Below are 24,246 nucleotides of genomic sequence, written 5' to 3'. Positions count from 1 at the left end.
TAACTATCTCGCCTGGTATGCAGGAGGTTGTGGGTTCGATACAGACCCTGATGATGCCTGCTGCTGTATATTTGAAGATTGCTGTGTCTCTCTTTCTCTCATCATCAACACAGTTGCTAGATGTTAACTACCTCGCCTGGTATACAGGAGGTCGTGGGTTCGATCCAGGCCCTGACGATGCCTGCTGCTGTATATTTGGAGATTGCAGTGTCGCTCTTCTCTCACCATCATCATCATCACAGTTGCTAGATGTTAACTATCTCGCCTGGTATACAGGAGGTCGTGGGTTCGATCCAGGCCCTGACGATGCCTGCTGCTGTATATTTGGAGATTGCAGTGTCTCTCTTTCTCTCATCATCATCACAGTTGCTAGATGTTAACTACCTCACCTGGTATACAGGAGGTCGTGGGTTCGATCCAGACCCTGACGATGCCTGTTGTATATTTGAAGTTTGCGGTCTCTCTCTCTCTCCCCGTGGTCGCGTGGATTTTAAACGCGATAAACGAACCGTAAAGCTAAATCGGAGTTGCGGTCAACAAGGCTGTCTTAACTTTTGGCACGTAACTGGGTAGTGGTACAGACACAGAGCAATGCTGTAGCTTTAAGAACCAAATCACCTACACGACATTCACAGCTACATCTGGGGTAAGACTCGAAAAATTCGTGGTCCCACGTTGCAGCCTCTTAAAGCCTCTGCGTTGAATCCGGCTTCTGTCGTGTGGCTCAAGAGACTATAACTGCGTCGATTTACTGAGAGATGATGGCGCGTCATAGTCGGCGAGAGACAGGTCGCAAACGGGTTTTGATTCCTTACCCGTACCCGTACCCGGCCGCACCAGGGTCGCAAACGGGTACCCGTACCCGTTCCCGGCCGTATCCGTACCCTACCCGTACCCGGCCGGGTACGGGTAGGGTACCCGATTGCGACCTCTGGGATAAAGCCATGTTGCAGGCGCGGGTGGGTTGATTGTAGGAACTTGAATTGTGAGAAGAGACAAGATGTTGGGAAATGAGTGACAAACAGTTACTCATCAGTGACTCACGGCCTACCCGTACCCGTACCCGGCCGCACCAGGGTCGCAAACGGGTACCCGTACCCGGCCGGGTACGGGTAGCCGGGTATCGGGTAGAGTACGGGTATCGGGTACCCGGTTGCGACCTCTGGCGAGACATAATAATACCGCGTTGTCCAGGGCCACGGGCCAACTCTGGCTAATTTGTACAGTCCTTGGGTTCGATCGCTTAACTATAAATGCGTCGTTGAACCCACCACTACCCGACACAACCAATTGGTTAGGTTTGTCATGTCAACAAAACGTGGCCAATTCGTTACTCGGTACAGCACTAACCGCTCGCGTGTTGGGGAGTGAACCCACAATATTTACAAATTCGAGTACGAAGTTTCGCCGGTGATTACAGTAACAACGACCAGCATCATCAGGCGACGGCCAGGGTTGTGGAGGAATCCTCATCCTGTTCCGGTCTTGAATAGAGGGATCCATGTGATGTCGTCACTCGTCAGCCAACCGGGTGTAAATACCAAATCACTTAGTGGGCAGTTTCTTGGAACCAATTACCGTCGTCAAGAGGGGAGTTCTACTCCATGGCACGTTTCAAAACGCTGCGTTTTGTCGTCGTTTCTCCCGACCCCTACAAAAGGATGTCAAACGCCCGCGTCGCTCGAACCCGTCGTGCCAACGTCAACGGCTCGCCCGAATCTCTCTCCCGACTCTCTCTCTCCCGACTCTCTCTCCCGACTCTCTCTCCCGACTCTCTCTCGCTCGACTCTCTCGCCCGACTCTCTCTCTCCCGACTCTCTCTCCCGACTCTCTCTCCCGACTCTCTCTCGCTCAACTCTCTCGCCCGACTCTCTCTCTCCCGACTCTCTCTCCCGACTCTCTCTCGCTCGACTCTCTCTCTCCCGACCCTCTCGCCCGACTCTCTCTCTCTCCCGACTCTCTCTCCCGACTCTCTCTCGCCCGACTCTCTCTCTCCCGACCCTCTCGCCCGACTCTCTCTCTCCCGACTCTCTCTCCCGACTCTCTCTCCCCCGACTCTCTCTCCCGACTCTCTCGCCCGACTCTCTCTCGCTCGACTCTCTCTCCCGACTCTCTCTCTCCCGACTCTCTCTCCCGACTCTCTCGCCCGACTCTCTCTCTCCCGACTCTCTCGCCCGACTCTCTCTCTCCCGACTCTCTCTCCCGACTCTCTCGCCCGACTCTCTCTCGCTCGACTCTCTCTCCCGACTCTCTCTCCTGACTCTCTCTCCCGACTCTCTCTCCCGACTCTCTCTCCCGACTCTCTCTCGCTCGACTCTCTCTCCCGACACTCTCTCCCGACTCTCTCTCCCGACTCTCTCGCGCTCGACTCTCTCGCCCGACTCTCTCGCCCTCGCAGGTTCCCGCCCGAGTCGCCGCTGAAGGCGGCTGCCGGCTGCCGGCGCTCTCCCCGGGGTCACCGCCCGCGAGGCTCCCTGGACGGCGCTCGGCAGGAGAAGCGACGGGACGTGGAGGACGATCGCCGCCACAACGACGACGACGAGGAGGAGGAGGAGGGTCTGTCTCCGCGCCGGCGGCCCCGGCTCGCATCCGCCCCCTGCCAGAGCTCCGGCGGCTCGGGCCGGCGCAGGATCACGCGGGCCGCGGGAATCACCGGACCTCCGCCCCGGTTCCTGCTGGTGAGGCTGGAGATGCGGTAGCGTCGGCAGCGGCGGCGTACCGTACGTATAGACTGTCGCTACCGCCACCACTCCGCAGCGTCCGGAAGCTCCCGTGAACAACAACAACAACAACGAATCTATGAGAGGTGCACGGCAAGATGCCGGGGATGGCTGTCGGAATTTTTCCCGGATAGGTGACGTAAGATATTTGTATTTCCGCCTATGACAGATGCCGGTTAAGAGAGCATTCCGGGTGGTGAAGTGCTTTTGCTTTTCCGCGTTAATACAACGCTTACGCACGTGCTTTGGGGCGGTCACTCCAATTCGACTCCGAACCCTACACTATACACTCCTGCGTCACTTTTCACATCTCAAACTAATGATAATAAGCGTAAGAAACGTGAATATTTAAACGGTTGAACAATAACAAGTGAACAGAAGCGGCGCATCTTTTCAGGGAACTTGCCGTCAGATCCGCGGCATTCTATTCTGTTTAGAATGTAGCCAGCGCTCCTTATCCCGGGCTCTTTACAACGCAAACCGACGGGGCGGTACGCGGAGAAGGAGGGTGGGGTGGAGCGACTGTCGGCGAGTGAGGTGACGGAAGGGACGGAGGGACAGGGGCTGGGAATGGAGCCGCGCGTGATGTTAGCCGGGGTTGTAGGTTTAGTGGTCTTAACTACTCGCTGTTCGCAAACTGAGAGAGCGGATCGTGAACAAGGTTTTCCCGCTCAATCAAACGGTCAGGGTCAAAATGGGGTGAGGTAGGATCCAAACGCCAGATTGGGAAGGACCAATCGGAGGGTTCCACAAGGTGGCCGGGGATTGGACAACCCGGTCACGAACAGGTATAAAAGCCAGAGCGCTGAGAGCTCTTGGCCAGTTCTGCTACACGAAGACCCAAGTCGGCCGAAGACATCTAGGACCCTGGACCAAGCCCTCCAGCTCTTATCAGGGCTAGGGCTCAGTGCAACCAGTGGTCGGGGAGAGATCCCCTAGGTCCAGCCAGAGGACGCTGGGAGAGCAGGGAGATTAGATAGCCTGCAAGGTCCAGAGGCTTGTACCTCCTCAGGGTAACGGGTGAGGGGACCATATACCCCTTAGTGTGATAGGGACTGTGTATTAAGATAATAAACAGTGTGTGCCATAAAGAAGTTTAGAAGTCCGTCCTTTACAACACTACATAGGGAAGGAGGAATACGGTGGAGTGTGATGGCGAATGAGGGCGACGGATGGGTGCAGCGTGGATGAGAGGCATCGGGGAAGGGGGGGGGGGGTTATGGGGGGCACACGCGTGACGTTGGAATGACTTGGGGAGGTGACGCGGAAGAGTTTCGATGGCACGGCAGGGACACGGCGACGCTGTCCGCGGACGGACAACGCAGCCTCCGCCGACTGGGCTTCTTGTCTCACGGCGCGGTGCCCGTAGTTAGCAACTTCACAAACGCGGAAATTCCATTTTGTTCAACGGAAGAGCGTCAGTAGATTTGTATCGATCGTGCGCACGCAACATTTTTCCGCAAAACCCGAACATTCGTGCATCGAGGGCTAACCCGGCCCAGCTTACCCGTAGAATGATTTTCAAACTGGGCCCTGAGTCACGCTCTAGGCTGTCGAAAGTGGGATAACGCGGCGGTATTCAACCGGGGGGGTACGCAGAATCCTGGGGGGAGGTTGAGGGGGGGGTACACGTGGCAATATCCCAGGGGTTACGTGAGGTCATCTCTATAAATGGTGAAATTACAGGCAGTCCTCTACTTACGACGGAGATGCGTTACGACGACCCCATCGTAAGTGGAAAATATCGTAAGTCGAAGATGGCCTATAGTCTACCCAGGAGTCTTAAAGAATGGTGATAATTTAGCAAAACAGAGCAATTTACAGTACCGTACTGTATAAACTATATACTGTATGTATTTATTAATTACAATACTGTATTGCACGGCAAAATGTAAAGTAAAAAAAACAAGGTAAATTCTTAGCCTACCTATATGAACTGCAGGAAACAATCCTATCTGTATTATAAAAACTTTTAACATGCATTGAACGTATCGTATCGTGGTAACCTTAAAATTAAATCGCTAAAGCTACATATCATGCATGCATTGAACGTATCGTAACGTATCATATTGTACTGTACTCACCAAGATTCTGTCCGTCGTCTGAACACTTTAACGATGTTAGGTTGTTGATGGCAATTTTGTCGTATCGCCATCGTAAGATCGAAATATCGTAAGTCGGACCATCGTAACTCGGGGACTACTTGTATATCATATGTGAGAGTGGTGAATGGTCGGGTGTGAATCTGGCAATGTCAAATAACTACGTTAAAATGGGAATCCATATGATCTAACCCATAATGCTATACACGACCTTTCTCAACTCATTGATCGTGATCAATTTGGTTTCCAAGGGCAACCGGCAAACGCGAACAAATGACGTCATGCGGCATGCAGAGCGTCTGTTGAATTGTTTTTTTTAATCGCTTGCGGTCACTAGTTAAGCTAGGAGTGATAACCTCACAAAGTGGACAATTGTATCAAATATTGATTTTCATTATTCGTACATTTCTCAGAACGTTGTTGGGTCCAGCAAGGGGCAGTATACTCTGTTGAAACAAAATTTAACAAGGGGGGGGTACAATGGCAGGTTTTTTTTTTTGTTAGATCGCGTAAATATATGAATGTGTCATTAAACCCGCCACCACCCGACACGGACAATTGGTAAGGGGTTTGTCACGTAAACAGAACGTGGCCAATTTGTTATGAGTACGACACTAGTGTGTAGTGTGTAGTAGTGTAGTGTATTGTGTATTGTAGTGTATAGTGTAGTGTGTGTAGTGTGTAGTAGTGTAGTAGTGTAGTGTGTAGTAGTGTAGTGTGTAGTAGTGTAGTGTATAGTAGTGTAGTGTGGTGTATAGTAGTGTAGTGTGTAGTAGTGTAGTGTAGTGTGTAGTAGTGTAGTGTAGTGTGTAGTAGTGTAGTGTATAGTGTAGTGTGTAGTAGGGTAGTGTATAGTTGTATAGTGTAGTGTATAGTAGTGTAGTGTGTAGTAGAGTAGTGTAGTGTATAGTGTAGTGTATAGTAGTATAGTGTAGTATACTAGCATAGCAACACCGATTGTGTGTTGGAGAGCCAAGCCACAACATTAACAATCTGAGTACGACGTTTCGCCAGCAATTGCAACCAGCTTCATCAGGTGCAGCCAGATGTGTGGAGAAATCCTCCTGATTCGTTCCTTACATAGAGGGGTAGATGTGATGACGTCACTTGGGTGCATATCAATGACTGAATGCATATCAATGACTAATGGGTATCCATTGCCGTTGGGCTTATTTATATCGTAATCAACATACATTACGCGTGCGCGTTAACACTCTTTGTCGCGAAAGCCTAAGGGGGGGGGGGGGGGTGTACAGTAACCAAAAAAGTTTGAGAACCACAGCCATCACATATTGGCAGTGTCTCGTGGCTTGCTGCTGGGCCCGGCCTGCCGGACAATAATAATAGTTCAATAATAGTTCAATTTGTAACGCGCGCAAATTTGTAGACGTAGTGGCCGCAACTCAGAGGCGCGGAGCCAAGCTCAGAGTCGCTCAAATGCACGTGATTGTAGAGGTGAGTTTTTAAGTCTCTCTTGAAGGAGGCGATTGAGGCGATGCTGCGAACGTGCAGAGGGATATCGTTCCAGACTGTTGGGGCTGCCACCGAGAAGCGGCGCGTAGACGCGACGACCATCCTGGATCTTGGTATCGAGAGGAGGTCGTGAGTCGCTCTGCGCAGGCAATCTGCCGTGTGCCGAGCTGCAAGTCGTCAATAATGAAGAAAGCTACGGCGGGCAGGCGCTGACCCCGCGAGGGAATCCGCCCGCGGCAAACAAACGTTCTCTCCCGCCCCCCCTTCCCACAGCAGTCGGCGGACTGGCGGAAGCGGCACAGCGTCGCCATCGCCGACGGCGTCGCGGGCCTCGAGTCTGCCGAGGTGGCGGCAGCGGTGGCGGCGGGGACGGCCGCCACCTTCGCCCCCGGCTCGCGTCACAGCGTCGCCGCCCCGGAGCGGGAGGCCGAGCTGCATCGGCGCAGGGGCACCGAGCGGAGCGGCGGCGCAGTGGTGGGGGCGGCGTGGCCGGCGGCGACGGCGGCGTCGGCGGTCTGCGCCGAGGAGGAGTACAAGCGGGACGCGCTGGAGCGGTGAGGGCGGGGGGGGGTGCGTGGAAAAAGGTCGGAGAGGTTGGCGCAGGAGCGGACGGGGAAAAACCGGCTTACGTAGCAAGGACCGCTCTATGCCCTGTGCACACGGGCACCGTCGTGGGCTCGCGGTGATGCTTGTGGGGTGCCACGGTGGCCAGGAGATGTTGACTACCTCGCCTGGTACACATGAGATCGAAGGTTCGATCCCGATCCTGGCGCCTGCTGTATATGTGGAGTTTGCGTGTCTCTCTCTCTCTCATCATCATCACGGTGGCCAAGAGATGTTAACTACTTCGCCTGGTACACATGAGATCGCAGGTTTGACATCGACCTTGGCGCCTGCTGTGTATGTGGAGCGTGCGTTGTCTCTCTCATCATCATCATCACGGTGGCTAGGAGATGTTAACTACCTCGCCTGGTACACATGAGATCGAAGGTTCGACATCGACCCTGGCGCCTGCTGTATATGTGGAGCGTGCGTTGTCTCTCTCTCATCATCATCATCATCACGGTGGCTAGGAGATGTTAACTACCTCGCCTGGTACACATGAGGTCGCAGGTTCAATCCTGACCCTGGCGCCTGCTGTATATGTGGAGTTTGCGTGTCTCTCTCTCTCTCTCATCATCATCACGGTGGCCAGGAGATGTTAACTACTTCGCCTGGTAGACATGAGATCGCAGGTTCGATCCCGACCCTGGCGCTTGCTGTATATGTGGAGTTTGCGTTGTCTCTCTCCGTAGTGGATTTTTTCCTCTGGGTCCTCCGGTTTCCCCCTCCGCATTTAGAATCGACATCACTGCACTCAGAGCATTTGGCTGCTCTAAATATCCACATTCTAGGCCACCTCGTTGAGCTATCATTTGCGTTGGCCCGGTTGCTAAGTAGCGGCAACTCAGCGGGGCCTTACGTGGACAACTAAAAAACACATTGGTAAGAGGGGCGAGTGGTGGGCACGCGAGCGGCAGATCTTGACGCTTCAGGAAAACGAGAGACACGTCGTGCATTGAGAGGAGCGGCTTATGTTGCAAGGCCCCCCTCTCACCCCCCCCTCCCCCGTGTAAACTGGCACCGGTGTGTGGGTGGTGATGCCTGTGGGGTTGCCGCGGTGGTGATTTTTTACAATTTATTTTTGTTATTTTTACAATTGCCTGTTACAAAGCATGAGAAGGATGGGGGGGGGGGGGGTGCAGTTATTCCGCGGAATGACGAGCCCAAAGCCAGGTGCCCACGGGATAAGGGGAGGAGGGAAGGACGATTGGGCTCACTGCCCCACTCACATAAGGGTAGCGATCGGGGACGCGGGTTTTTTAAGATGTCGGAGATGTTAACTACCTCGCCAGGTACGCATGAGGTCGTGGGCTCCATCCCGACCCTGACGACGCCTGCCGCCGTATATTCGGAGTTTGCGGCCTCTCTCTCTCTCTCTCTCTCCCCGTGTTGGTCGCGTGGAGTTTTCTCCGGGTCCTCCGCTTTTTTCTCGCTCCGCATTTACAACGGGCGTCATGCGTTCAGAGTGTTTGGATGACCGCAGCGCTCCGGCAATCACTGTCGCCGGCTCACCGCCAGGCTGCCTTTCCACTTGCCTCTGACTCCTCGCGGCTCAGAGTCGTTTCTTTCCTCCCAGAGTGAGCGAAAACTGTGCGTTGTACAAGTTCAACCCATTGTTATTCTGATGCTGGTGGCGATGCCGATGACGATGCCGTTGCCGACGGCTATGCCGATGACCCCGCGCTATTGACGACGACACTGACGTAGACGACACTGCTGGTACTGATGAATTTGCAAGCGATGCACGCACGTACGTAGAACTTCTTTCGCACCGTACGTAGCCAGCCGTGCTAATCGGAGGCGCTGCTGCAAAGCGCCGAGACCGTGCTGACGGAGCCTCGTGTCGTGCGCTGGCAGGCTGCGGGCGCTGCTGGCGCTGCGCTCCCTCGAGGGGCTGCTGGACCCGACGCTGGTGCACGGGCGCCACCTCGTGCACAACCTGCGCAGCGTGAACCGCCACGGGGTGGTGGTGCTCGCCGACGGCTCCGGTACGCGAGGCCTACGGGCCCCACAACCTCAGCCCCCATCCCCGCTCGCCGGAGTCGGGAGCGCGCGGAGGGGGGGGAGTAGAGAGTGAGTGAGCGAGCGAGAGAGTGAGTGAGCGAGCGAGAGAGTGAGTGAGCGAGAGAGTGAGAGAGTGAGCGAGAGAGTGAGAGAGTGACCGAGAGAGTGAGAGAGTGACCGAGAGAGTGAGAGAGTGACCGAGAGAGTGAGTGAGCGAGAGAGTGAGCGAGAGGTGGGGGTTTACATAAAGCAAAGTTTAAAAATGTAAAAAAATGACGAAATGATGAATGAAGCAAAGTGCCGACTACACCGAGCATCTTCTTGTTTCCACTGATCATAAAAAAAGAGGCAGGAGAGAGCAGGGAGGGGGGAAGGGAGTGAGATGAGATTGTAGAGGAGGTGTGAGTGTGAGGAGGAGAGCGGTAGGGGAGTGAAAAAAGACGAGAGGCTGGCAAGGGGCTCACCCATTGAGGATCTTGAAGATGGTGAATGTGTGAGACTGATATTGATGCAGGATTGGAGCCAGTGGGAGGGGGGGGAGATTGTATTTATTTGTTGTAAACATGTAACCTGGTGCAGTCTTGAAACATCGCCACTGGGGAGACAAAGGCGGCCGGGCGTGGTGCTGGCCACCCACCCCCTCATGTGCCGTGCCGTGCTGGGCTTCGTAGGTGCTCGCTAACAGCCCTTGCCCCCGACAGCCTGTTAAGGCTACACGGGGGATCTTTGTCTTTGTATTGCAGAAGATCTAACCGGTGGTGTAGCGGTTAGCGCGCTGCGCTATGAACCCGGTGACCCGAGTTCGATTCCCGCTTGCTGCCAACACCGGTGACGATTGTCTGAACCGGTTCCGGGCCTCCCCCTAGGTCGACTCGGCCTCAAACGAGTACCCGGTGCGGTGTGTAGTAAACATCGCCACTGGGGAGACAAAGGCGGTCACCGGGCTTGGTGCTGGCCAACCCACCCACCTCGTGTGCCGCGCCCCGCTTTCATAGGTGCCCTCTGATCGCCGACGGCGCTTGCCTTGAACAGTCTGTTAAGGCGACACGGGGCGGTGGGGGAGAAATCTTTGTCTTTTGTTTTTTTGCAGAAGACCTTCCCAGCTGGGTGCTGTCCGCCATGAAGTGCCTGGCCACGTGTAAGTACGGCCCCCCCTGCCCCCCCCCCCGCACGACCCACGAAATAACGCAGCTCCCGTCGCGTAACGACGCGCCGACGCTGCGAGCCCCAGAAGCTTTCGCTTGGCTCTCCTGTCGTGTGTTTTGTGTTTGTTTGTTTTTGTTCCACCATTGGAACCTCATTTGCCAGTAAAAAATATGATAATTGTTTTTTTTACCCTTCTATCTGGCAACAAAACTGACACCTTTTTTTTACAAGGAGTCATGTTTGCATAAACCACAATACCTGCAGCCATAATGCAAACAAAAAACATAACTCTGATAATGTATGTGCACTGTCATTGAAGTTGATTGGTCCACACCCGAGACAGCTTTCTTTAGAGCCTAGTCTCACATGGGTTGGACCAGATGCAGGTATTGTGGTCAATGCAAACATGACTCCTCGTAAAAAAGGTGTCAGTTTTGTTGCCAGATAGAAGGGTAAAAAAACAATTATCATACTTTGTTGTTGTTGTCCTCGTTGAAACGTTCTGACCCCGTGTGCCCCCCGACTGGACTTCTGGATGAAAGAGCTTCATAGCTCATCGGATTTTTCCGGTTTAAATAAATATTCTGAATCTCAGAAGCGTGTGTGTGCGCGTGTGTGCGTGTGCGCTCGCTGACAGCACTTGCCCCTACAGTCTGTTAAGGCTATATGGGGGATCTTTGTGTGTGTTGTGGGGAGCGGTGGTGTAGCGGTTAGCGCGCTGCGCTACGAATCCGGCGACCCGAGTTCGATTCCCGCTCACGGTCAACACCAGTGACGATTATCTGAACCGGTCCCGGGCCTCCCCTAGGTTAACTCGGCCTCAAATGAGTACCTGGTGCGGTGTGTAGTAAACATCGCCACTGGGGAGACAAAGGCGGTCGGGCGTGGTGCTGGCCACCCCCCACCCCCTCGTGTACCGTTGCGGCCTTCATAGGTGCTCGCTAACAGCACTTGCCCCTACAGTCTGTTAAGGCTTCAATGGGGTATCTTTGTTTTTGTGCGTGCGTGTGTGCTCGCTAACAGCACTTGCCCCGACAAGCCTGTTACAGGCTACACGGGGGACCTTCGTCTTTGTGCCCGCGTGTCGCCCCCCCCCCCCCCCCTCCCGCAGGGCCGGCCGGCGATGCCCCGGGCCCGTCGTACCCGGGCTTCGAGCGCGACGTCTTCCGCACGGTGGCCGACTACTTCCTCGCTCTGCCCGAGCCGCTGCTGGCGTTCCCCCTGTACGGCGTCGTCGCCTACGCCCTCTCGCTCACCTCCTCCGCCGCCTCCTCCTCTTCTTCCTCCTCCTCGTCGCTGTCCTCGTCGTCGTCACTGACGTCATCGTCAGCATCGTGTTCGCAACCTTCGTCCGCATCGAGGCAGCCGCCGCCGTCTTATCCTTCGTCGTTTTCGTCCGAGCCTCTTCCTCCGATCGCGACGACGGCGTCACGGCGGCCGCCGCCGCCGACGACGACTTTCTCGAGGGCGTCGGCGTCGTCGTGCCCGGCAAATCCACCGGCGTCCTCGTCGGCGGCGAACCCGTGGGCGCCGAAGCCTCCTCGGTCGTCGTCGCAGCTCCCGTCGTCGAGAAGTTGCTCGTCGTCGTCGTCATCCGCGGCTCCTCCTCCGTTGCCGCCGCAGCCGCCGCAGCGGACGCTCCCCTCGTTCGCGTCCACCGAGAGCCTCATCCTGGACATGTCGCGGTGCCTCGCGTCTCCCGGAGACGAGGGCTCAGAGGGCGACCATCGCGAGGACGACGACGACGACGATGACGGGGACGCCGGAGATGCGGCGAGCTTCCGGGGGAACGGGCTGTACCGCGTGGCCGGCGCCGCCAACCTCAACTCTTCGCTGGAGACGGAGCCGCAGTTCCAGCGCTCGCGTAGCGTGCGCTACAACGCCGGCAGGGGGGGCGGCGGTGGCGGTGGTGCTGGTGGTGGTGGTATTAGTCCTGGTGGTGGTGCTGGTGGTGGTGCTGGTGGTGGTGCTAGTGGTGGTCTTGGTGGTGGTGCTGGTGGTGGTCTTGGTGGTGGTGCTGGTGGTGGTGCTGGTGGTGGTGCTGGTGGTGGTGCTGGTGGTGGTCTTGGTGGTGGTGCTGGTCTTGGTGGTGGTGGTGCTGGTGGTGGTCTTGGTGGTGGTGGTGCTGGTGGTGGTGCTGGTGGTGGTCTTGGTGGTGGTGGTGCTGGTGGTGGTCTTGGTGGTGGTCTTGGTGGTCTTGGTGGTGGTGCTGGTGGTGGTCTTGGTGGTGGTCTTGGTGGTGTTCTTGGTGGTGGTCTTGGTGGTGGTGGTGGTCTTGGTGGTGGTCTTGGTGGTGGTCTTGGTGGTGGTGCTGGTGGTGATCTTGGTGGTGGTCTTGGTGGTGGTCTTGGTGGTGGTGCTGGTGGTGATCTTGGTGGTGGTGCTGTTGGTGGTCTTGGTGGTGGTGGTGGTGGTGCTGGTGGTGGTGGTGGTGGTGCTGGTGGTGGTCTTGGTGGTGTGAGACGCGAGCCGCGCTCGCAGGAGAACGCCGATCCCAACGCGGGGAACGCAGCAGCAGGCGGCGGCCGTGGGACCACGGCTCTGGCGGACGTCGACACGCGTGAGTCACCCGGCCACCCGCTCGCCCCCCGTCTCCTCACTCATTAATTTATCAATCGCCCCTCACCCACTTGCTCGCTCATAACTCGCTCGCCTCTTGTCACCAATTTTGAAATTGCTCGCCAGCTCGCTCAATCACTCGCTCGCTCAATCACTCGCTCGCTCGATCACTCGCTCGCTCGATCACTCGCTCGCTCGATCACTCGCTCGCTCGATCACTCGCCCGCTCGATCACTCGCTCGATCGCTCGCTCGATCACTCGCTCGCTCACCCACCCACTCGTTCACAATTCACTTGTTTTCTCGCCCACTAGCTCACATCTGACTCTCTGACCCGTTAGTTTCTAAATCGCCCGCCAGCTCGCTAACTAGCTCGCTCGCTCATAGCTCGTCCTCTCCACGAATTCACTCACTCTATAAACAATTTTCTATCTCACGAGGTGAGGCCCATTGAGTTTTGTAGCTCTTTTTCCAAAGCGACCTGGACATCACAAGTGATGGCCCGACGAGATGTGGCTTATCGTCACGTGGACATTTACACCAGACAGATACTCTAAACCAGTGGTTCCTAACCTTCACTGCCGCCTACTGGCACCCCTTGGGTTCTCAATTGTTGATGTCGGTACTAAATGTGGAGGGAAAACAAACGGAGGACCCGGAGAAAAATCCACGCCACCACGGGGAGAGAGACACCGCAAACTCCAAATATACAGCAGCAGCAGGCGTCAGGGTCGGGATCGAACCCACGACCTCCTGTATACCAGGCGAGGTAGTTAACATCTCCTAGCCACCGTGATGATGATGATGAGAGAGAGACACGCAACCTCCAAATATACAGCAGCAGGCATCGTCAGGGTCGGGATCGAACCCACGACCTGCGAAAGAAGTTCAACACTGCCCATAGACTCAACACTGCACCATAGACTCAACACTGCCCATAGACTCAACACTGCACCATAGACTCAACACTGCACCATAGACTCAACACTTCACCATAGACTCAACACTGCACCATAGACTCAACACTGCACCATAGACTCAACACTGCCCATAGACTCAACACTGCACCATAGACTCAACACAGCACCATAGACTCAGCACTGCCCATAGACTCAACACTGCACCATAGACTCAACACTGCCCATAGACTCAACACTGCACCATAGACTCAACACTGCCCATAGACTCAACACTGCACCATAGACTCAACACTGCCCATAGACTCAACACTGCACCATAGACTCAACACTGCCCATAGACTCAACACTGCACCATAGACTCAACACTGCCCATAGACTCAGCACTGAACCATAGACTCAACACTGCCCATTGACTCAACACTACCCATAGACTCAACACTGCACCATAGACTCAACACTGCCCATAGACTCAGCATTGCACCATAGACTCAACACTGCCCATAGACTCAACACCGCACCATAGACTCAACACTGCCCATAGACTCAACACTGCACCATAGACTCAACACTGCCCATTGACTCAATACTGCACCATAGACTCAGCACTGCACCATAGATTCAACACTGCCCATAGACTCAACACTGCACCATAGACTCAATACTGCACCATAGACTCAATACTGCACCATAGACTCAGCACTGCACCATAGACTCAACACTGCCCATTGACTCAACGCGAAAGAAGTTCAACATACGTACACCTCCGATTGGTACGGTTGGCTACATACGGTGAAAAGTTCAACGTAGACTCACACAGAGACCGATAGACTCACACAGAGACCCATAGGCTACTCACACAAAGACCCAATGACTCACACAGAGACCCGTAGACTCACACAGAGACCCGTAGACTACTCGTACTTAGACCCATCGTTTCATGTCCTTCCCCCGCACCTCCAATTAACACCGCGGTTGGCTACGTACGGCGCGAAAGCAGTTCAACGTGCACGACATCTCCGCCACTGCGGCGGCCCGCTCGCTCACCCGCCTGCGCCTGTTCCCCCGCTTGCGCCGCCTGCAGGCGTCGCCCTGGCTCTGCAGCTTTGCTGCGCCCTGCTGCCGCCCTTGTCGCGGCGCCGCCTGCAGCTGCTGGTGCGTGTGGTGGTGCGCGTGGCTCACAATGACCAGCTGCCCCCGCTGCAGCCGCCGATGGACAACCGCAGCCTGGTGAGTGAGGCCACAGACTGGGCGGTGTTGGCGGAGGCGGTTTGTGCGATGGCGGTGACGGTGGGCGGTGTTGGCAGAGGCGGTTTGTGCGATGGCGGTGATGGTGGGCGGTGTTGGCGGAGGCGGTTTGTGCGAATGCGGTGGCGGTGAGCGGTGTTGGCGGAGGCGGTTTGTGCGATAGCGGTGACGGTGGGCGGTGTTGGAGGCTGCGGTTTGTGCGATGGCGGTGACGGTGGGCGGTGTTGGCGGTGGCGGTTTGTGCGATGGCGGTGACGGTGGGCAGTGTTGGCAGAGGCGGTTTGTGCGATGGCGGTGACGGTGGGCGGTGTTGGCAGAGGCGGTTTGTGCGAATGCGGTGGCGGTGAGCGGTGTTGGCGGAGGCGGTTTGTGCGAATGCGGTGGCGGTGGGCGGTGTTGGCGGTGGCGGTTTGTGCGAATGCGGTGGCGGTGGGCGGTGTTGGCGGAGGCGGTTTGTGCGATTGCGGTGACGGTGGGCGGTGTTGGCAGAGGCGGTTTGTGTGAATGCGGTGGCGGTGGGCGGTGTTGGCGGAGGCGGTTTGTGCGAATGCGGTGGCGGTGGGCGGTGTTGGCGGAGGCGGTTTGTACGAATGCGGTGGCGGTGAGCGGTGTTGGCGGAGGCGGTTTGTGCGAATGCGGTGGCGGTGGGCGGTGTTGGCAGAGGCGGTTTGTGCGAATGCGGTGGCGGTGAGCGGTGTTGGCGGAGGCGGTTTGTGCGAATGCGGTGGCGGTGAGCGGTGTTGGCAGAGGCGGTTTGTGCGATAGCGGTGGCGATATGCGGTGTTGGCGGAGGCGGTTTGTGCGATGGCAGTGACGGTGGGCGGTGTTGGCAGAGGCGGTTTGTGCGAATGCGGTGGCGGTGAGCGGTGTTGGAGGCTGCGGTTTGTGCGATGGCGGTGACGGTGGGCGGTGTTGGCAGAGGCGGTTTGTGCGATAGCGGTGACGGTGGGCGGTGTTGGCGGAGGCGGTTTGTGCGAATGCGGTGGCGGTGGGCGGTGTTGGCAGAGGCGGTTTGTGCGAATGCGGTGGCGGTGGGCGGTGTTGGCAGAGGCGGTTTGTGCGAATGCGGTGGCGGTGAGCGGTGTTGGCGGAGGCGGTTTGTGCGAATGCGGTGGCGGTGGGCGGTGTTGGCGGAGGTGGTTTGTGCGAATGCGGTGACGGTGGGCGGTGTTGGCGGAGGTGGTTTGTGCGATGGCGGTGAGCGGTGTTGGCGGAGGCGGTTTGTGCGATGGTGGTGACGGTGGGCGGTGTTGGCGGAGGCGGTTTGTGCGATGGTGGTGACGGTGGGCGCTAGCACGCGCGCGGGAAGTTGAGCATACGCACGCGCACCGAGTAGTCGGTGCGGGAATCGACGAGTGGACAGGGACGGTAACCACGGTGGTAGCTACAGAGGTGCGATAAGGAGGCGACTGACCGCCCCTGAGCGTGCGATGGGAGAGAATCCGTCCCCCCCCCCCCCCCCCGTTTCTTCACCCCCCTCCTCCCCCCCCACTGAGCCCTGTTTACATAAACTAAACTAAAAGCTCATAATGTTTTTGGGTTAGAGCGCGTGTCAATGTGTCGTAACCCTCCACTACCCGACACAGCCAATAAGTAAGGGATTTGTTACGTAAACATAACGCCAATTAGTTACTAGTATAGTGTATAGACGTGTGTAGTATAGTGTTTAGTCGTGTAGTGTTTACCCATAGACTCAACACTGCCCATTGACTCAACACTAACCATAGACTCAACACTGCCCATAGACTCAACACTGCCCATAGACTCAACACTGCCCATAGACTCAACACGTGCCCATAGACTCAACACTGCCCATAGACTCAACACGTGCCCATAGACTCAACACTGCCCATAGACTCAACACTGCCCATAGACTCAACACTGCCCATAGACTCAGCACTGCACCATAGACTCAACACTACCCATAGACTCAACACTGCCCATAGACTCAGCACTGCACCATAGACTCAACACGTGCCCATAGACTCAACACGTGCCCATAGACTCAACACTGCCCATAGACTCAACACTGCCCATAGACTCAACACGTGCCCATAGACTCAACACTGCCCATAGACTCAACACGTGCCCATAGACTCAACACTGCCCATAGACTCAACACTGCCCATAGACTCAACACTGCCCATAGACTCAACACTGCCCATAGACTCAGCACTGCACCATAGACTCAACACTGCCCATAGACTCAGCACTGCACCATAGACTCAACACTGCCCATTGACTCAGCACTGCACCATAGACTCAACACTGCCCATAGACTCAGCACTGCACCATAGACTCAACACTGCCCATTGACTCAGCACTGCACCATAGACTCAACACTGCCCATAGACTCAGCACTGCACCATAGACTCAACACTGCCCATAGACTCAGCACTGCACCATAGACTCAACACTGCCCATTGACTCAGCACTGCACCATAGACTCAACACTGCCTATAGACTCAACACTGCCCATTGACTCAGCACTGCCCATAGACTTAGCACTGCACCATAGACTCAACACTGCCCATTGACTCAGCACTGCACCATAGACTCAACACTGCCCATAGACTAAGCACTCTACGTATAGTTTAACATGTAGTAGGCATTCGCGACCAATGACATCCATAATAGAGGTTGTTTGGGGTTAGATCTGCGTAAAAGTATAAGTGAGTCGTTAAACCCGCCACCACCCGACACAGCCAACTTGTAAGGGTTGTCACGTAAACAGAACGTGGCCAATTCGTCACTAGTACAGCACTAGTGTGTAGTAGTGTAGTGTATAGTAGTGTAGTGTGTAGTGTATGTGTAGTGTGTAGTAGCGTAGTGTATAGTTGTATAGTGTAGTGTGTAGTAGTGTAGTGTATTGTGGATAGTAGTTTAGTGTATAGTGTAGTGTGTGGTAGAGTAGTGTAGTGTGTAGTAGTGTAGTTGTATTGTGTATAGTAGTGTAGTGTATAGTAGTGTAGTGTATAGTGTAGTGTGTAGTAGTGTATTGTATTGTGTATAGTAGTGTAGTGTATAGTAGTGTAGTGTATAGTGTAGTATACTACTTCAGCCCACCGGTGTGTTGGAGAGGGTAATTTTAAATCATCATCTCGATTGAAAACTCATTTCTTTAGAACTGCTTGCTTTGTTTAGTTTGTCGTCCTTCCCCCCCCGCACCTCCGATACGGCACGTCCGCCTACCTACGCTGCAAAAGAAGTTCCGTGTACATACATGCATTCAATCAGAATCAGAAAGGGTTTTGTTCGCCATGGAAGTTTGCACAAACAAGGAATTTACTATGGCAGGAAGGTGCGTACATTCAACATGTAAGAATCTTAAAACTTAAATAAGTGGTATACAGTCTAACTATACTAACAGTACACAATATAAAATGTAAACTATACGTAATATACAATCTTAAAATACAAATAGGGTATCATGTTGTAAATATGGCAAGGTGTAATTTTGTAGATGAAATGTTAAAGTAAGTATACACGTAACATCCGTACATCTCCGCCCCCCCCCCTCCCCCCCCCGCGTAGATGCTGGAGAGCCTGTGGCGCTGCGTGCTGCGACCCCGCGACCCCTCGCGTCTCGACGAGGTTCTGTGTCGCCGCGCCCTCGACTTCATCGCGCGGAACCACGCGCTGGTGCTGCGGCCGCCCGTGCACCTCCTTGCCGGCCCGCAGCCCCGCGCCGCCCCCGTGAGTGTGGCGACTCTCCGCGTGTTGACGAGCGTGTTGGCGAGCTCCCTGGCTCTCTGACGAGCGTGTTGGCGAGCTCGCTGACGAGCGTGTTGGCGAGCTCGCTGGCTCGCTGACGAGCGTGTTGGCGAGCTCGCTGACGAGCGTGTTGGCGAGCTCGCTGGCTCTCTGACGAGCGTGTTGGCGAGCTCGCTGACGAGCGTGTTGGCGAGCTCGCTGACGAGCGTGTTGGCGAGCTCGCTGGCTCTCTGACGAGCGTGTTGGCGAGCTCGCTGGCTCGCTGATGAGCGTGTTGGCGAGCTCGCTGACGAGCGTGTTGGCGAGCTCGCTGGCTCTCTGACGAGCGTGTTGGCGAGCTCGCTGGCTCGCTGACGAGCGTGTTGGCGAGCTCGCTGGCTCTCTGACGAGCGTGTTGGCGAGCTCGCTGGCTCGCTGACGAGCGTGTTGGCGAGCTCGCTGGCTCTCTGACGAGTGTGTTGGCGAGCTCGCTGACGAGCGTGTTGGCGAGCTCGCTGGCTCGCTGACGAGCGTGTTGGCGAGCTCGCTGGCTCGCTGACGAGCGTGTTGGCGAGCTCGCTGGCTCGCTGACGAGCGTGTTGGCGAGCTCGCTGGCTCGCTGACTCTCTGACGAGCGTGTTGGCGAGCTCGCTGACGAGCGTGTTGGCGAGCTCGTTGGCTCGCTGACGAGCATGTTGGCGAGCTCGCTGGCTCTCTGACGAGCGTGTTGGCGAGCTCGCTGACGAGCGTGTTGGCGAGCTCGCTGACGAGCGTGTTGGCGAGCTCGCTGACGAGCGTGTTGGCGAGCTCGCTGACGAGCGTGTTGGCGAGCTCGCTGGCTCGCTGACGAGCGTGTTGGCGAGCTCGCTGGCTCGCTGACGAGCGTGTTGGCGAGCTCGCTGGCTCGCTGACGAGCGTGTTGGCGAGCTCGCTGACGAGCGTGTTGGCGAGCTCGCTGGCTCGCTGACGAGCGTGTTGGCGAGCTCGCTGACGAGCGTGTTGGCGAGCTCGCTGGCTCTCTGACGAGCGTGTTGGCGAGCTCGCTGGCTCGCTGACGAGCGTGTTGGCGAGCTCGCTGACGAGCGTGTTGGCGAGCTCGCTGACGAGCGTGTTGGCGAGCTCGCTGACGAGCGTGTTGGCGAGCTCGCTGGCTCGCTGACTCTCTGACGAGCGTGTTGGCGAGCTCGCTGGCTCGCTGACGAGCGTGTTGGCGAGCTCGCTGGCTCGCTGACGAGCGTGTTGGCGAGCTCGCTGGCTCGCTGACGAGCGTGTTGGCGAGCTCGCTGGCTCGCTGGCTCTCTGACGAGCGTGTTGGCGAGCTCGCTGGCTCTCTGACGAGCGTGTTGGCGAGCTCGCTGGCTCGCTGACGAGCGTGTTGGCGAGCTCGCTGACGAGCGTGTTGGCGAGCTCGCTGGCTCGCTGACGAGCGTGTTGGCGAGCTCGCTGACGAGCGTGTTGGCGAGCTCGCTGGCTCGCTGACTCTCTGACGAGCGTGTTGGCGAGCTCGCTGGCTCGCTGACGAGCGTGTTGGCGAGCTCGCTGGCTCGCTGACGAGCGTGTTGGCGAGCTCGCTGGCTCGCTGACGAGCGTGTTGGCGAGCTCGCTGGCTCGCTGGCTCTCTGACGAGCGTGTTGGCGAGCTCGCTGGCTCTCTGACGAGCGTGTTGGCGAGCTCGCTGGCTCGCTGACGAGCGTGTTGGCGAGCTCGCTGGCTCGCTAGCTCTCTGACGAGCGTGTTGGCGAGCTCACTGGCTCGCCGACGAGCGTGTTGGCGAGCTCGCTGGCTCGCTGGCTCTCTGACGAGCATGTTGGCGAGCTCGCTGGCTCTCTGACGAGCGTGTTGGCGAGCTCGCTGGCTCTCTGACGAGCGTGTTGGCGAGCTCGCTGGCTCGCTGACGAGCGTGTTGGCGAGCTCGCTGGCTCGCTAGCTCTCTGACGAGCGTGTTGGCGAGCTCGCTGACGAGCGTGTTGGCGAGCTCACTGGCTCGCCGACGAGCGTGTTGGCGAGCTCGCTGGCTCGCTGGCTCTCTGACGAGCGTGTTGGCAAGCTCGCTTGGCTCTCTGACGAGCGTGTTGGCGAGCTCGCTGGCTCTCTGACGAGCGTGTTGGCGAGCTCGCTGGCTCTCTGACGAGCGTGTTGGCAAGCTCGCTGGCTCTCTGACGAGCGTGTTGGCGAGCTCGTTGGCTCGCTGACGAGCGTGTTGGCGAGCTCGCTGGCTCTCTGACGAGCGTGTTGGCGAGCTTGTTGGCTCACTGACGAGCGTGTTGGCGAGCTCGCTGGCTCTCAGACGAGCGTGTTGGCGAGCTCGCTGGCTCGCTGACTCGCTCGCTCACTCTGACTCGCTGGCGGGCGCGCTCGTTCACTTGCTCGCTCACGTCGCTGACTCGCTCGCTGGCTCGCTGGCGTGCCCGCCCCCGAGTCAGCGAGTCTGCGAGCGCGCCCGCCAAAAATCTGAATGGGTTGAGAACGTGACAAGCAACAGCATACAATACAACAACCCACGTGTCGAGCGGGGGGACGCCCAGTCCTAGCCTCACTCACCATTTGCCCGCAGGATCCGGGCCGCGAGCCCCAGCTCCAGCCCAGCCACTGGTTCTGCCGCCAGATCAGCGTGAGCGAGTTCCGCGCTCAGGGGCAGAGCGAGTCGCGGGCCGCCCTCATCGCGCTGCTCGACGGCCTCGTGGACGACGGGCGAATGAGCCAGCGCGAGAAGCAGCGCAAGATCAAGCAGGTGGGTGGGTGAGCAGGCGGGTGGGTGAGCAGGTGGGCGAGCGGGCGGGTGAGCGGGCGAGCGGGTGGGTGAGCGGGTGAGCGGGTGAGCGGGGGGGCAGGCGGGTGAGCGGGGGGGCAGGCGGGTGAGCGGGCGGGCAGGCGGGTGAGTGGGCAGGCAGGCGCATGCGTGGTGCGGGCGCATGCGGCTGCGAGTTTTTTTCGGTTGTCTTAACCTCTTTCCCGTTGCGAGACATCTGCAAGATGAGATTCGAAATGTTTGTTTGTAGCTGGAGGTATCCGATGCAGATGTCCACCAGTAGGGGGGTCAGTTACGTTACAACAACAAACTATACGAAAAACACTAAAGGAGTGCACAGTATAGCAAAGGTAAACAAATCACTTAAAAAAAACATACAAATACAACTTAAACAGTTTGTATCTTACCAGCTAAAGCCCACTGAGCTTATTGGCTTCATTTTTAGAAGCGAGCTGGCCACAAATGATAGTTTAACGAAGTGGCTTGTCGTGTGGAAGTTTATAGCGACCAAATTCTCTTAAACGCACGTTGATTCTAATTGCGGAAGGGAAAAACCGGAAGAGAGAGACACCGCAAACTCCAAATATACTGCAGCAGGCATCAGGGGTTGGGATCGAACCCACGGCACCTCCTGCATACCAGGCGAGGTAGTTAACATCTCCTAGCCACCGTGATGATGATGAGAGAGAGAGACACACAAACTCCAAATATACAACAGGCGTCAGGGTCGGGATCGAACCCACGACCTCCTGTACACCAGGCGAGGTGGTTAACATCTCCTAGCCACCGTGATGATGAGAGAGAGAGAGACACGCAAACTCCAAATATACAGCAGGCGTCAGGGTCGGGATCGAACCCACGACCTCCTGTATACCACGCGAGGTAGTTAACATCTCCTAGCCACCGTGATGATGATGAGAGAGAGACACGCAACCTCCAAATATACAGCAGCAGGCATCGTCAGGGGTCGGGATGGAACCCACGGCACCTCCTGCATACCAGGCGAGGGAGTTAACATCTCCTAGCCACCACGACGCCCCCCTCTCGCCACACACACATGCATTAAGGCTATACGGGGGGCAGAGGTCGCAACCGGGTACCCGATACCCGTACTCTACCCGGTACCCGGCCGGGTACGGGTACCCGTTTGCGACCCTGGTGCGGCCGGGTACGGGTACGGGTACGGCCGTGAGTCACTGGTGAGTAACCGTTTGTCACTCATTTCGGGTAGGGTACGGGTAGGGAACGGGTACCCTTACCCGGCCGGACACGGGTACGGGTACCCATTTGCGACCATGGTGCGGCCGGGTACGGGTACGGGTAAGGAATCAAAACCCGTTTGCGACCTCTGACGGGGCGGTGGTGGGGGTGGTCATTGCGTGCGTGCGTCTCTCTCCCGCCAGTTCCGCAAGGCGTACCCGGACGTCTACAGAAGCCGTTTCCCCGACGGCGCCGGCTGCTCTCCGGCACCTCCGCCGAGGGCCCCACGCCGGCCTCCTCTGCTCTCCCTGAAGGGGGCCCTTCCCAACCCCTTCAACCGCGTGCGCTTCTGAGCCCCCCCCCAACCCCCCCTCCACTCTCCCCGCCACCACCACCACCACCCACCGCCACCGAGTGCCCCGCCAAAGCAGCACGCGTCCTACGTGAAGAGCGCGGTGGTGGTGGCGGTGGTGGTGGTGGCGGTAGTGGGGGTGGTGGCGGTAGTGGGCAGGGGCGAGGCGTCCACGACAAGCAAGCGCTGACAAGAGACTGGCTCCCGCCACGGGAATGTGGAATTTCCGCCGCTGGCTCGGGGTTGCCGCCCGACGGACTGTGGCCGCTGCCGCAGAAGCTTTGGTATTGTACTTTTTGCCCCTGCGGGGTTATTTTGGGGATACAGGGAGGCAACGAAAGGGATTGCAGGCAGCCTGTTGGGGAGTGGAATGGGGGGCCGGGGGGGGGAGGGTTTGTGGGCTGCGGCTGGGTCTGTACCCCCCTCCCCCCAACTCCCACAATTCAATGCAGTAACTCACAGGAGCTTGCTTCCCCCGTAACTTAAACCTTCCCTCCCAAGTTGCCGTGGTTATCGGCGCTTCCGTATTGACTGTTACATTCGCGTTGGGCTCGGTGGTTAGAACTCACCGGACTCGCAATATGGTGGCTAGGAGATGTTAACTCCCTCGCCCGGTATGCAGGAGGTCGTGGGTTCGATCCCAACCCTGACGCCTGCTGCTGTATATTTGGAGTTTGCGTGTCTCTCTCTCTCTCTCTGCGTGGTCACGTGGATTTTTCTCCGGGTCCTCCGCTTTTCCCCCCCCCCTCCACATTTAGAATCGACGTGCGTTTCGAGTACCATGAATTTCCACGCGACGGTGATGGGCCACTTTTGTTGAGCCTATCATTTGCGATGCCCAGGTCGCTTCTGAAAAAGAGCTACGTCGCAACTCGTTAAAAAAAATGTTTTAAAGATGGCAGGGGCAGTGCAAAGGTGCCCAGGAATGTGTGACCGTAGCAGAGGTCACGTCGGGGTCACGAAAGGGCAGGGGGGGGAGGTACGGGAAGGAGTGAAAGGGAAGAGGGAGGCAGTGGAGGCAGTGGTGAGGTGAGCTTTAGCCACCGGATAATTTAATGACATAACGATCCATAGGCCGGGCGATGGCGGTGGTGGTGCCTTACCTGGTAGAGTTGAAAATAGTTTTAGGTGTCCATCCGTGTCGGGATGAGGGTCGGTTACAGCGAGTCGCACGGTCACGTTGATCGGTGCGGGTTGGAAACCCAGGACCGGCTCGGATATCGTTCGCTACCGGTGTCAGCCGCCGTGGCCAGGAACGAAACTCAGGTACACACACCCCCTCCCCCTACTCCCGCCCCCACCGCTACCGGGTTCGTAGCGAGCGCACAGATGACTGCGACACAGCTAGCTCCGTCCTAGAGATACTCGTAGAATAACAAAATAAAAAATGTTGTTATCCTAGAGAGAGAGTTGGTACGGTAAAAAGGGAATTTAAGATGCAATTGGTCCCGGATCGCGTGATGGGGCGGGGGAGGAGGGGG

At 56.9% G+C, this 24,246-nt stretch overlaps 1 protein-coding gene across 1 annotated transcript; it reads left to right on the top strand.

The window, feature by feature from the left end:
- Positions 1-761: 761 nt before the first annotated feature.
- On the top strand, positions 762-23,552 carry LOC144948334 (DEP domain-containing protein 1A-like). The gene is made up of 11 exons (XM_078877767.1): positions 762-778; positions 2,399-2,678; positions 6,572-6,849; positions 8,756-8,886; positions 9,993-10,040; positions 11,160-12,008; positions 12,417-12,608; positions 14,608-14,753; positions 18,306-18,467; positions 21,019-21,195; positions 22,617-23,552. Exons 1-11 carry the CDS (start codon positions 762-764, stop codon positions 22,764-22,766), a joined length of 2,430 nt encoding a protein of 809 aa, XP_078733893.1. The 3' UTR covers positions 22,767-23,552.
- The last annotated feature ends 694 nt before the right edge of the window (positions 23,553-24,246 follow it).

This window comes from Lampetra fluviatilis, chromosome 3 (genome assembly GCF_964198595.1).
Source record: "Lampetra fluviatilis chromosome 3, kcLamFluv1.1, whole genome shotgun sequence".
NCBI lineage: Eukaryota > Metazoa > Chordata > Hyperoartia > Petromyzontiformes > Petromyzontidae > Lampetra > Lampetra fluviatilis.
The sequence above is the reverse complement of the archived record's forward strand: the minus strand, read 5'-3'. Positions and strand labels throughout refer to the sequence as shown.